Genomic DNA, 13396 nt, shown 5'->3' with positions numbered 1-13396 from the left:
GACAATAGGACTTTCCACAAATCCTTTCTGCTTAACTCCTTTTCCAATCTTGGCTTGTACTGAAATGGCGGCTGGGTTCCATGTTTAGTTACATCCTCATGTTGGGCTGTAGCTTCTGGGATTCCACCCCCTGGAAGCCTGTAATTTTCCAAGCCATCAACTTCTGGTTTCTTTGAACCCAAGAGTTCAGTTCTAAGTTTATCTCTCTCTGCTCGCATTTTACTATAAGCTGCAAGGAGAAGCCAGGATATGTCCTCCACACATAGTCTGGAGATCTCCTCAGCTAAGTATTCCAGGTTGTTGCTTCCAGATTCTTCCTTCCATCTGACACCAGGACTCAATTTTGCCAAATTCTCTGCCACTTTAAAACAAGGATTGCCTTTCTTCCAGTTTACAACACATTCATCATTTCTGTTCAAGTCCTCATCAGAAGTATCTTTAGAGTCCACATTTCCACAGTCTCTTTAAAGCAGTTTTGGCCTTTTCTATCAAGCTCCTCACAATTCTTCCAGAGTCTTCCCCTTATCCACTTAAAAAGCCACTCCAACATGTTTGGTATTTGCAGACTCAGCAGCAAAAGCACCCCACTTCTCTGGTACCAAAATCTATTTTAGTTTGCTAATGCTGCAGAATGCTAAACACCAGAGATGGATAGGCTTTTATAAAACGGGGGTTTATTTGGCTATACAGTTACAGTCTTAAGGCCATAAAGTGTCCAAGGTAACACATCAGTAATCAGGTACCTTCACTGGAGGATGGCAAATGGTGTCCGGAAAACCTCTGTTAGCTGGGAAGGCACGTGGCTGGCGTCTGCTCCAAAGTTCTGGTTTCAAAATGGCTTTCTCCCAGGACATTCCTCTCTAGCAAGCTTGCTCTTCTTCAAAACATCACTCACAGCTGCACTCCGTTCAGTCTCTTTGAGTCAGCATGTTTTATATGGCTCCACTGATCAAGGCCCACCCTGAATGGGTGGGGTCACACCTCCATAGGAGTATCCCACCAAAGTCACCACCCACAGCTGGGTGGGGCACATTCCAAGCAAATCTAACCAGCACCAAAACGTCTGTTCCACAAGACCACAAAGATAATGGCATTTGGGGGACACAATACATTCAAACCGGCACAAATAGTTATTACAGGAAAGTCAAATAAGTGTTTAATTCTTGTGTTTGTGTCATAGATACTTCCAATGGTACCCAATGAATTTTTCTTCTTTTTGCTTTTTTAAAAAATTGTTTCTTTATTAGAGAAGTTGTGGGTTTACAGAACAATCATGCATAAAATACAGGATTCCCATGCACCACCCCACCACTGCACCTTGTGCTGGTGTGGAACATTTGTTAACAATGGCTGTTTTATAATTTTACTATTAATCAAAGTCTGCACTTTAACTTAGTGTTTACTGCTTGTGTATTGTAATTCCATGGATTTTTTTTAAAAAAATTTTATTCTGTTACCATATATATACTCTAACATTTCCCCTTTTAATCCTATTCAGATATATATTTCAGTGATGTTAATTGCATTCACAATGTTGTGCTACCATCACCACCATCCATTACCTAAACATTTCCATCATTCCAAATAGGAACCCTGTACATTTTAAGCCTTAACTTCCCCTTCCCTGTCCCTTCCATGTCTTCTGGTAACTTATATTCTAGATTCTGACACTATGAGTTTGCTTATTCTAATTGTTTCAAATCAGTGATATCATTTAATATTTGTTTTGTGTCTGGTTACATCACTCAACATGAGGTCTTCAGGGTTCATCCATGTTGTTGCATGTATTAGGATTTCATTCCTTTTTACAGCTGAACAATATTCCATTATATGTGTATACCACATTTTATTTATCCATTCATTGACTGCTGGACACTTGGGTTGTTTCCATCTTTTAGCAATTGTGAATAATGCTGCTATGAAAATTGCTGTATAACGTAAGTTTTAGTATATTGTATTTTCATTTGCCTGAAGATGTTTCCTAATTTTGCTTCTGATTTCCTCTTTAACCCTTTGGTTGTTTAAGAGTATGTTGTTTAATTTCCACTTGTTTGTGAATTTTCCATTTCTCCTTCTGTTATTCATTTCTAGCTTTGTTCCATTGTGATTGGAGAATATGTATTGTATGATTTCAATATTTTTGAATTTATTAAGACTTGTTTTCTGACCCAGTATATGGTCTGTTCTGGAGAATGATCCATGTGCACTTGAGAGGAATGTGTATTCTGTTTTCATTGGGTACAGTGTTCTATATGTTTGTTAGGTCTAGTTGGCTTAGTGTATCATTCAAGTTCTGTACTTCCTTATTGATCTTCTAACTAGATGTTCTGTCCATTATTGAGAGTGGTGTGTTAAAGTCTCCATTATTAATGTAGAACCTTCAGTTTCTCCTTCATATCTGTCAGTATTTGCTTCATGTATTTTGGGACTCTGATATTAGGTGCATATATATTTATAATTGTTACATCTTCCTGTTGAATTGTCCACTTTATCAGTATATTATGACCATCTTTGTTCCTCATGACTGTTTTGACTTAAAGTCTATTTTATACATTATTATTATAGCCACCCCTACCCTCCTTTTGTTACTACTTGCATGGTATATATTTGTTTCTAAACTTTAACCCTCAGCCTACTTGTGTCTTTGACTTTAAGTTGAGTCTCTTGCAGGCAGAATATAGTTGAGTCATGCTTTTTTATCCATTCTGTCAATCTCTTCCTTTTGATGAGAGAGTTTAATCTGTTCACATTTAAAGAAAGTATAGGACTTTCTCTGACATTTTGCTATTTAGCCATTTTAAGTCTTATACCTTTTTGGTTTCTCACCTCTGTTAAAACCTACTTTTATATTTATTTATTTATTTTGTGTTATACCATATTAAGTGCTTTCTCATCTCTATCTGGATATATTTTTCATCAATTTTCCTTGTGGTTACTATGGGGTTACAATTTAACATCCTAAGTATATAACCATCATATTTGGTTTGATACAAACATAACTTCAATAGCATGCACATATACTTCTCCTATACCCCTCTGTCCTACCACCATTTTTGGTACTCGTTACCACTTATATGTGTGTACTTTGTATGTCCAAAAACATAAATTTATCATTACTTTTTATGCATTCACATTTTAGCTCCTGTAGGAAGTAAGAAGTGGAGTTACATACCAAACAATACACTACAGTAATATTGGCATTTATAAATACTCAAATGATTATCTTTACCACAGTTCTTTCTTTCTTTATGCCACTTTGGACCACTGTCTTCTGTCCTTTCTTTTAAGTCTGAAAAACTCCCTTTAGCATTGCTTGTAGGCTAAGTCTAGTGATGATGACCTCCCCCAGCTTTTGTTTATCTGAGAACGTCTTAATATCTCCCTCATTTTTGAAAGAAAATTTACCAGATATAAAATTCTTGGCTGGCAGTTGTTTTCCTTCAACAGTTTAAATATTTCAACCCACTGCCTTATTGCTTCTGTGGTTTCTGGTGAGAAATTGCCACTCAATCTAATTGGGACTTCCTTGTATGTAACACATTGCTTTTCTCTTGCATCTTTCAGAACTCTCTCCTGTTCATTCCATTTGATAATGTAATCAATATAAAATTGAGTATATTTTTCTTCATGTTTATCCTGTTTGGTGTTCTCTGAACTTCTAGGATGTGCATGTGCACATCTTTTGCTAAGTTTGGGAAGTTCTCTAGCATTATTTCTTTGAATATTCCCTTTGCCTCCTTCTGAGACTCCCATAATGCATGGATTGGTACATTTGATAGTGTCCCAGAGGTGTCTTAGGGTATTTTTGCTTTTAATATTTCTTTTTTTCTTACTGCTTCTCATTCTAACTCATTTCAAGTGTCTTCAAGTTCACTGATTCTTTCTTCTGCCAGCACCAGTCTGCTCTTGAAACCCTCCTAGTCATTTTTCATTTCCATTATTGTAGTCTTTAACTCCAGTAGTTCTGTTTGGTTCCTTTTTAAAGTACTGTCTTTTTATGAAGACTTATATTGCTCACTATTCTATTTCTGATATCCTTTAGTTCTTTTTCTGTATTTTCCTTCATCTCTTTGAACATTTTTAAGATCATCTTTTTGAAGTCTTTGTTCAGTATGTCCGCATTCTCATCTTTATTGTTGGTGTTTTCTGAATTTTTCTCCTCTTCATTTGGATGGGTCATCATTTCATATTTCTTTGTTTTCCTTGTACTCTTTTTTTTTGTCTGCTGTACATTTTAATATTTAAAATGTTAACTCTGGGATTTACTCCCTGGGTTTTCTGTTTCTTGATATTGTAGCCAGCTCATGATAAGACAAAGATATTCTTGAGTTTCAGCCCTCCTATATGGAAGGTCTGCCCAACGGGAGTGCAGTATGCATGGTTTTCTCTGTCTTTCTTTGTCTCTGTTTTGTCCTGTGTTTTTGCGTGTTAGTTGTTTTGGAATTCCCCTGATTACAGGAGTTTGGTTGTCTGCTCTGTTTCCCAGGAGACAGACCCCTTTTCCTGGATATTTGAAGCTTGCTTGCCTTTGTCCCAGACTGTCTGCCTCTATAGTTTTTTATACTCTTTTCGATGTTGTAAGCTGCTTTTTTGCCTGGAGGGCAAATTCTGAGAGGAAGGTCTCTGTGGAGAGGACTTCCCCAGGTCAGTCTTTTCCAGTCAACACAGGACCAGGGACCCTCAAAGGGGGTGCAGACTGGCTCCAAAGTTCCCTGTGGAAGGTATCAGGAAGGGCATCAAGAGCTTTTCTGATGGCTCTCCAAAGCTGAGCTTTCCTGGCCTGCCGAGCAAATGCAGTCCTGCAACTAACTGTCCCCTGCAGCCCTGAGGAAGCACAGCCCCTGTCCAGGGAGAGTTGAAACAATGTCTGCCACTGCCTTTGTCTGGGTAGGTTAAAACAACAGCTGCCCTCATGGCCAGGGCCCCTGCAATCCAAAGTTGCTAATCAAACGCTGTGGTTAGTGATTGGCCATGCCCACCTCTGGTATTCCGGAAAAGGATTTTGATGTCCCTTTCAGTCACCAGCAAACTAACCAGGGGCTGAACCCTATTGTGGCCTGTGGTGAAAATGGGAGATGGGCACTGATAGCCATTGCTCAGAGAGAGCAATTTACTGTTCTTTACTGTAATTTGTCAGCCTCTTCTTCCCACTCTTCCCTAGATGCTGTACAGTGTTCTCTGGTCTCTGGAGTTTCAATTTAGCTGTTTTGGACAGTTCCTGCCTATTTATTAGTTGTTTTGGTGGGAAGATTGAGTCCTGGAGTGCCCTACTCTGCCGTCTTCCCACAATCCTCCTCCCTCATTTTGCTTCCTAAAGCATGGTTAGGAACTGATAGGTTTTTGTATATTTAACATATTTCAATCAGTTGCATTCATTATTCTTTTTGATACTAAAATTGTCCCACCTTTGGTTAATGGGAGCCATTTCAAGTTGGTTCTTATGTCTTATTGATATAGCACATCAGTCTTTATAGCTTCCTTGACTTCTGATGCAAGATATTTCAGGCTTATCTGGTATATTTCCTGCTTCACATGTGAAATTAGCCATTATTCCAAGGAGTTATGGTTCCTTTCAATCGGGAGTAGTATTCAGAGACCACAATCTGGACCCTTGGTGTGCTCATTGATATTTGGTTGTCATTGCTCCTAGCACTAGACAGAGCTGGAAATATGTATTTTTGAAAGGAAAAGTATAATGAATTCATACTGCTAGTTCCAATTCAAATTTAGTATTAAAGATTTTAAAAAATGTTTTTTTCACCTTTGCCACAAAGCTTGGTTCCTAACAACACTATTACTTTTTCTTATACCAATACTGGAATAGATGCATACATGTAATAAATTTAAAGTAATAATACAAATATTACCACTAACAATAAGATCATTGAATGAAATTTAAGATTTGTTTGAACCCAATTTTTCCTCAGCATGTAACCCACTAAGGGTATTTGGTCCAAGTGCAATGTTCTATAGAAATTTGAAATACTTAGTGTCTCTATGTGCCAATAGTTAAGTTTATTTGTTTTAGTTTAATTTTAATTTTTAGGGATTCCTTTTAAATTTTTATTAAATTCTATTTTTTAATAATAAAACAGTTATCTGCCAAGTCAAGACTATATGACAAAGTACATTTGGAGAAGTCTCATTTTCATCGAGTTTCTCCTTTCTTGTCCCCTCCCCCTTTTAAGTAATGATTTCTGTTGATATTTTTATTCTTTTCGTGTTTCTTTTTGTAAATATTAGTGATATGACTATATATTCATATGCTTCTTCCCACAAAAGGTAGCACACACTATATATACTCTTCTGCACCTTGATTTTTCACTTCAGTACATCCTGGAGATTTATCCAAATCAACGTATAGAGATCCTCATTTGTTTTAATATATAGCTGTATAGTTTTCTGTAGTGTGGCTATATACAGTTTATTCAATTGGTCTCCTGTTTGTGGATATTTAGCTTGTTTTTATATTGCTGTAAAAGTAGATATATAAGTAACACTACCATGAATAACCTTGTGCATAAGTCAATTCATATTTTTTTCCAGGGTATCTTAGGGATGAATTCCTAGAAGTGAAATTGTTAGGTCAATGGGTAAATGCATATGTACTTTTATTAGATAAGACCAAATTCCTCTCTGTAGGGTCTGTACCATTTTACATTTCCACCAGCAATATCTGAAAGTGTTTGTTTTCCTGTATTCCTACCAAGAGTATGTTGTCAGACTTTGGGCTTTTTGCCAATCTGATAGGTGAAAAGTGCAATCAAATTATAGTTTTCACTTGCATTTATTTTATTATTAATGAATTGAGGATATTTTATATGTTTAAAGGCCATTTAAATTTCTTCTTCTGTCAACATCCATTTCTGTTGTCCTTTTCTCTCTGGTTTGAGCTTTTAACTTTTTTTCCCAATTTTGAGGATAAATGCTTTGCGATATATATTGCAGATGTCTTTTCCTTTTTTGTCATTTGTCTTTTTTACTTTTCTTGTAATGTCTTTTTAATTGTAATTAAAAAAAATTATGTAGTTTGAATGTATCAATATTTTCTTTTATTGCTTTCTGGAATTTGAGTCACTTGGGAAGTTTTGAAGGGATTTATCCATGTTTTCTTCTGTTATTTGTATGTTCCCTCTCTCCCTCCCTTCTTCCCTTCCTCCCTCTTTCCCTCCCTTCCTCCCTCCCTCCGTCTATCCCTCCCTTCCTTCTTTCCTTCCTTCCTTCCATTTAGATATTGAGACGTTTTCTAGCAATATTTTCTCAGGCTCAATCTTTGGGTCTCTTCTTTATCTTCACTCATGTTCTTAGTGAGTTCTTTTAGTCTCATGGTTTTAATTACCATCCATATGCTCATGACTCTCAAGTATATACTTCAGCCCAGGTATCTAGTCTGAACTCTACTTGACATTTCCAATTCGATGTCTAACAGACAAACATTGCTTGTCCAAAACGGAATTGCTGCTCTTTCCTCAAACCTGATCAACCTGAAGTATACCTCAGGTTAAATGGTGAGTCCATCTTTTCAGTTGCTCAGACCAAAAAACTTGGAGTTATCCTTGATGCTTCTCCTTCTTTCATACCCTACAGCCAATCCATCAGAAAATCCTGTTAGCTCTACCATTAAGATATATCTAGAACTTGACTACTCTTTACTACTTCTACTGCCATCATCCTGGTCCATTATGTCCCACCTGGATTACTGCCTATAACCTAGTTCATCTCCCAGTTTCTACTTTTGCCTTACAACCCCTGGGCTGCTCTCACACAGCATACAGAGTGATTATTTTAAAATGTAAGTAAGATCTTAGCTCTACTCTTCAAAATCTGCAGTTTTACTCAGAGTAAAAGCCTAAGTCCTTATAAAGGCCTGTTAACTTCCCTCTCCCCTCATGATTTACCCCCTACCACCATTCCCACCTCTACCCTGTTACCCTTCTGGCATCATCTTCCTCTTTCCTAGCCCCTATTTCCTCCCCTCCACCTGTTCCTTACACTTGCTGGTTGGACTCACATATATCTCAGGGTCTTTGTACTGGTTATTCCCTCTACCTGGAATGCTGTGTTCTTAGATAACTGCATGACTTGTTGCCTTTCACCGGTGCTTCATTGAGGGCCAACCTGGCTACCTTATTTAAAACTGTGACCTCCCCTCCTGCAAACCTTTCCCCACTTTTATTTTTTCATTGCCCTTTGTGCCTTCTAATATAAAATATAACTTACTTAATATGTTTATTGTCTGTCAATCCCATTATAAAGTAAATTCCACAGTGACAGTGTTGTTTGTCTGTATTGTATACTGCTGTATATCCCTAGGATCTGAGCAGTGGCTGGCACATAGTAGGTGCTCAGTAAATATTTGTTGAATAAATGAATGAATAAACTTCACCTTGTATATAATAGCACTGTGTTGAGCCATGTGTCGCTTAGAAAGAGGCTTGAGGCAATTTTGAAAAAAATATTGACAACATATATGGCAAATATAGCTTAATATATTTATCAATAAGAAAAAGAAACAGTGTCAGCTGAAAACTGGGCCAAATAGTCAATTTATAGACAAAGAAATACAAATGACCAATAAACATATAAAGAGATACTCAACCTTACTCTATTAAAATAATACAAATTAAAACATGAGACTTCATTCTCCACTGTTTATATATAATGTTTGACTAAAGTACAAGAAAATAGGCACTCTTTTGCATTATTATTCATTATATAAATTAGTACAACCTCTTGTGAGGGTAATTTTGCCATATCTATTCTCTCAGAGGCAGAACTAAAGGGGTAGGCACTAAGATGAAATGGAGATTTGTTGTATGTCTGTTGGTACTGATTGCATGCTTCTAATGTGTACATATTAGTTTACAATGAAAATTAAAAATTTAACACATTTTAAAAAGTTTAACACATAATCCTATCTTCAAGGATATAATAATCTTGTTGGCAGACCCAACTCCCAGACATTAAAAGATAAACCTCAATATATGCACTTCCTATGGCCTTAAGAGATTAAGAGTTAAATGCAAGTTTTCAGTGAGAAGTTCTATTCATTGATTCATTGAGACAGTCAGTCAATCAACAAATGTCATGTACATACACTATGTTCCAGGTATTCCAAATTTCTTTCCCTCCCTCCTTGTCTCTTTGCTTTTCTCCTCCTTCTTTCCTTTTCTTCTTTCTCTCTAATTCCTTGTTATACATGTTTATTTTAGGAATATAAGCAAAAATTTAAAAATGAAAATAAAAATATCCCATGACTTAAAAATAACTTACTAACATTTTAGTGTAGATTGCTCCAAATTATATTTTATACATATATTTATATATAATGTATATATAATTTATATATATATAAATATGTATATTTTTACTATAATGGGATCATATTATACATACTGATCAATATGTAACCTCTTTTCAACCTAAAACTTATTGTGACTTTCATACCGTGTAAATAAATTTTTATCTGTTGTATCATGTTTAAAGGCTACCTAGTATTCTCTTGTTGTATGAACCACATTTTATTTAATTGATTCCATATTGTGGAGAATGGGGGTTGCTTTCACTTTGGGATGTCTATAAACAAAGCTATGATGAATATTTTTATATGTACATTTTGGAAAACTTGTGTGATTATTTCTTTAGAATAAATTTAATGGCTATATTAAAGGTATGTGCTTTTTCTTACTTCTTAGTACCTATTGCTCCAGCTGTTGTCCTGAAAAGTTGTGCCAAATTTCACTCTTGGCATCAGTGCCTGAGAATGCCCATTTCCCCACATTGTAACCAATGCTAGGTCTTTTCATTGATTCTAAACTTTGCAAATTTAATAGGTAAAAAAGTTATTTTAATTTGCAAGTTTTTGATTTCTTGTGAGCTTGGACTTTTCCCCCTTTATATAAATTGGCCATTACTGTTAATATTTTATGAGATGCCTTCTAAATACTTTGCCCATGTTTTTGTTGTGATGGTTCAGATTTTTTCTCTTGATTTGTAAGTGTTCTTTGTAGTTTTCCTTCTTTTATTAATTTTTTTCTATTTCAGGTTATGGACTATAACATTAACTTGGGAAAACACCTCCTTCCCTTGGTGGTTCAGGTGCTCAAATACTGCTCTTGTCCTCAACTGCGGCATTATTTCCAACAGCCACCTCGTTGTTCCCTTTGGTCCCTAAAACCTCACATTCGGCAGATGTGGTTGAAGGCTTTGCTCGTGATCCTTTACAAGGTATGTCACTGTAGTCACTCCTGTTTGGTTGGAATGATTCTCTTAGAGAGTACAGCATTTCGAGGGCACCTAAGAGAACTAAGTTGAGAATTTCTAGTAGGATAATAATTTGACCTTCAGAAGAAGAATCACAATGTACAATTAGTGTTCAGAAGCAAAGGGCTATTGCAATGAAAATAGAAATGGAAACCATGCCAGTGTATACACTAAAAATGTTTCAAATAAAAAATGGTTGGTTGTAGGACATTGATCAACACCCTCTGTTTGTGCTCAGAATCTCATATTTGATCTAAATATTGCTTATTATGTCCATCAGAAAATGAAGACGATATTTAAAATTATATTCATGCACCAAATGTTTTATGGCAGGTAATTTTCTTGAACTGAAGTGTAACTATGAACCAGCATGCATTGCCATCAGTAGTGTGGAATAGGAAGAAGGAAATATGGTCCCCTGTGAAAAATAAGGCCGTCAGAATCTAGGCCTTTGCTTTTTCTATGTATTTCTTTTTATCCCCAAGAGATGATGAGAAAAACATCTAGCAAGACCAAATGGAAAAACTTACCCTTAAAAATAACCATTTATATTTTTCTGCCTCCATTCTGTTGAGCAGTATCCATACCGAGACTGTGAGATCAGCAAGGTCCTGCTGCATCTGATTCACATAACAGTCAATACCCTCAATGCACAGTACCATAGCTGCAAGCCCCATGCCACGGCAGGACCTTTGTACAGTGACAACAGTAACATAAGCAGATACAGCGAGAAAGAAAAAGGTACTTTACATCTGAATTCTATCCCCAACTTAGCCTGAATATGTAATACATTTCTGGACAATGTTTTTCTTAGGAGATAGAGGAGTGCCCCCCTTTTGATCATTCTGGGATGAAAAAGTCACGTATCACTTCATTGATTTTCAAACTTTCCCGGGAATGTTGCTGCTTTAATTTTTAAATGAGCAATCAGGAGAAATATTTGATTTGCTTCTAAAGCCTATTTCATAAGAAATAATGTTTTGTAAACAATTATTTGCTGTTGGATTAAGGAGCCTTTGTTAGCCTTCTGTCATGTATTGGAAACATCTTGTTCTGGGGCTGTGAAGTAAAACTTGCTGGCACTCAATGGAGACATCGTCTTTAGGTCTCTAGTTTGCTCCTGAACTTTCTGCTCACAGAATTGGAGTGGACTCTAGATTTACTGAAGTGTTTTTCCTATCCTCATTATTTAAAAAGAAGCAATTTAAGGGAACTGAATTAAGCGTATTTTCTGCATAGGTTTAAATTATTTCCAATATCGGCACCTTTTCTATAATTAGCTTTTCCTCAAAGAGGTCAGTAGCATTAAACTTCGGATAGAATAAAATTACAGCCTGGGTCTTTTCAGGTGAGAGGTAAAGAATCAAGGTGGATGTCACGGGGTACCTAGACTTGAGAAAGGTGACATCATCTAATCCATCCTTTGTGGTGCCAGTACAGTCTATTTGGTGGGACTATTACTCTGCTCTGGAAATATCTCAGTAGGATGGACTGTGGCCAATGTTCCACTGTCTGTTCACTAATGAAAGGTCTAAGTATCTCGGTTGGCCACAGAAGGAACTCTGAGATCTAGATTCTTTAAATTCTGGTACCATTCAGATCTTCCCAGAAGAATATCTTGTCTACCAGTTTAGGTTCTGATTTGGGTAGATTTGGGTGAACTACAGATTTCCTCAATCTGGGCTTAGCGTTGGGCAGATCCCAGTCGAACCTTCCTGAATAGGAGTTGCCATTTTGAGGTCTTTCCTGCCGTTCAGTACATTTTGAAAATTATTTCAAAGTTAGGCAAGACAGTCACATAATTATTTGCTTGAAAAACTGTATTTTTCAAAGGAGATTTTTTTTTTTTTACAAAAGGAATTAAAGAAAACATGATTAGGTTGCATCTCCCCAGAAACTTGAGGATTTAGTAGGCTTTCTCATCTTTGTTCAAGTTCACTGGGGGTTTTGTATCCATCCACCCCAAAAAAGTGACTGGTCATTAACATTTATTTTTCATTTGGCTACAAAGATTAGTATGTCTATTTCATCTAATGTTTACTTTCTAAGTTTCATTTACTTGTTGAATTTTATGCATTAGGACAGGATCAGTCCTTAAACTTAGCTCTCTGTGTTATATTCCCTTATACTCAAGAAGTTTTAAATAATCATAATCATGCCTGAGCCTCATTTCTTCATAGAGTTAGACTTGAATATAGGCCAAATATTATGATTTCAGTGAGATTCAACATGAATACTATCTTAATTCCATTTTCCACGGTATTATATGCATTTTAGTAGTTTCTTCTCTTGCCGCTTTGTATGTGACTTTTGACCTTTCAAAAGGATGAAAGAAGAAAATTTGTCAAGTAAACTTCATGGGTTGCAAAGTAGCAACCATTTTCTCATTAGGTTGTTTTTGGTTTTATCTTTGATTTAAAAGTGGCCAAATGGGGGTAGAAGAGGGCATAGACATAAGACTGATAGGCACTGTAAGTGACCAGTTGGCTTATTAGGATCTTAAAAGTCAAAGATTCCTCATGGGACTCATAGGATCCCCAATAGTTACACATGATAAACTGCTCACAGAAGAGCCTTACTTCAATAGGAGGAAATGTTATTTTCTGTTTTCCTTTTCTTTTGTTTACTCTTTCAGTCCATGATCATTTGTGGAGCTTTTGAGATTACCAATGGCTTTTCTAAGCTTTTTCTGTGTCTTGTGTGTTTCATTATCAAATGTAGAGTACAGTATTTTGCATTCACAAAATATAAGGTGCATGTACTGTTAGGCTGTGTCTATGCTGGTGCCCAAATCCCAAGAAGGCATACATTTTTGGAAAGGGCAAGATCCACTCATTTTGTTTAACTTTCTTTTGTCAAATTAACCCAGATTCACCAAAAGTAGGCGCATTCAAGCAACTATCATGCTCTAGGAAAAGTAGTTGACATTATGTTTCATCTAGTTTCAACTGCATTGGAAAAAGTTCCCCAGGAATGTGTCCTATTGGAATATTGAGATGCCTCTCTTGAAAATGCTGCCAGTTATCACATGGAAAACGATGGGCAATCTTGTAATGGTTGCTCTCTCCTACATATGCATAATTTGAAGCCTGGAGGAAATTTCAAGCAAAGGCTAGACTTTGGCTGGTGCAGA

The 13396-nt window shown here is 36.3% G+C and overlaps 1 protein-coding gene across 10 annotated transcripts in view; it reads left to right on the top strand.

Moving 5' to 3' along the window:
• UNC79 (unc-79 homolog, NALCN channel complex subunit) overlaps nucleotides 1–13396 on the top strand; it is a 348180-nt gene that overhangs the window by 215691 nt on the left and 119093 nt on the right. For all 10 annotated transcript variants that reach the window (XM_037832001.1, XM_037832000.1, XM_037832003.1 and 7 more), the window contains 2 exons: nucleotides 10045–10227; nucleotides 10842–11004. In XM_037832001.1, the coding sequence (XP_037687929.1) occupies nucleotides 10045–10227; nucleotides 10842–11004 (346 nt within the window). The remainder of the gene's footprint in view (nucleotides 1–10044; nucleotides 10228–10841; nucleotides 11005–13396) is intronic.

The sequence above is a fragment of the Choloepus didactylus genome, chromosome 4 (genome assembly GCF_015220235.1).
Source record: "Choloepus didactylus isolate mChoDid1 chromosome 4, mChoDid1.pri, whole genome shotgun sequence".
NCBI lineage: Eukaryota > Metazoa > Chordata > Mammalia > Pilosa > Megalonychidae > Choloepus > Choloepus didactylus.
Note: the sequence above shows the minus strand (reverse complement) of the source record. Positions and strands in the feature narration are given on the sequence as shown.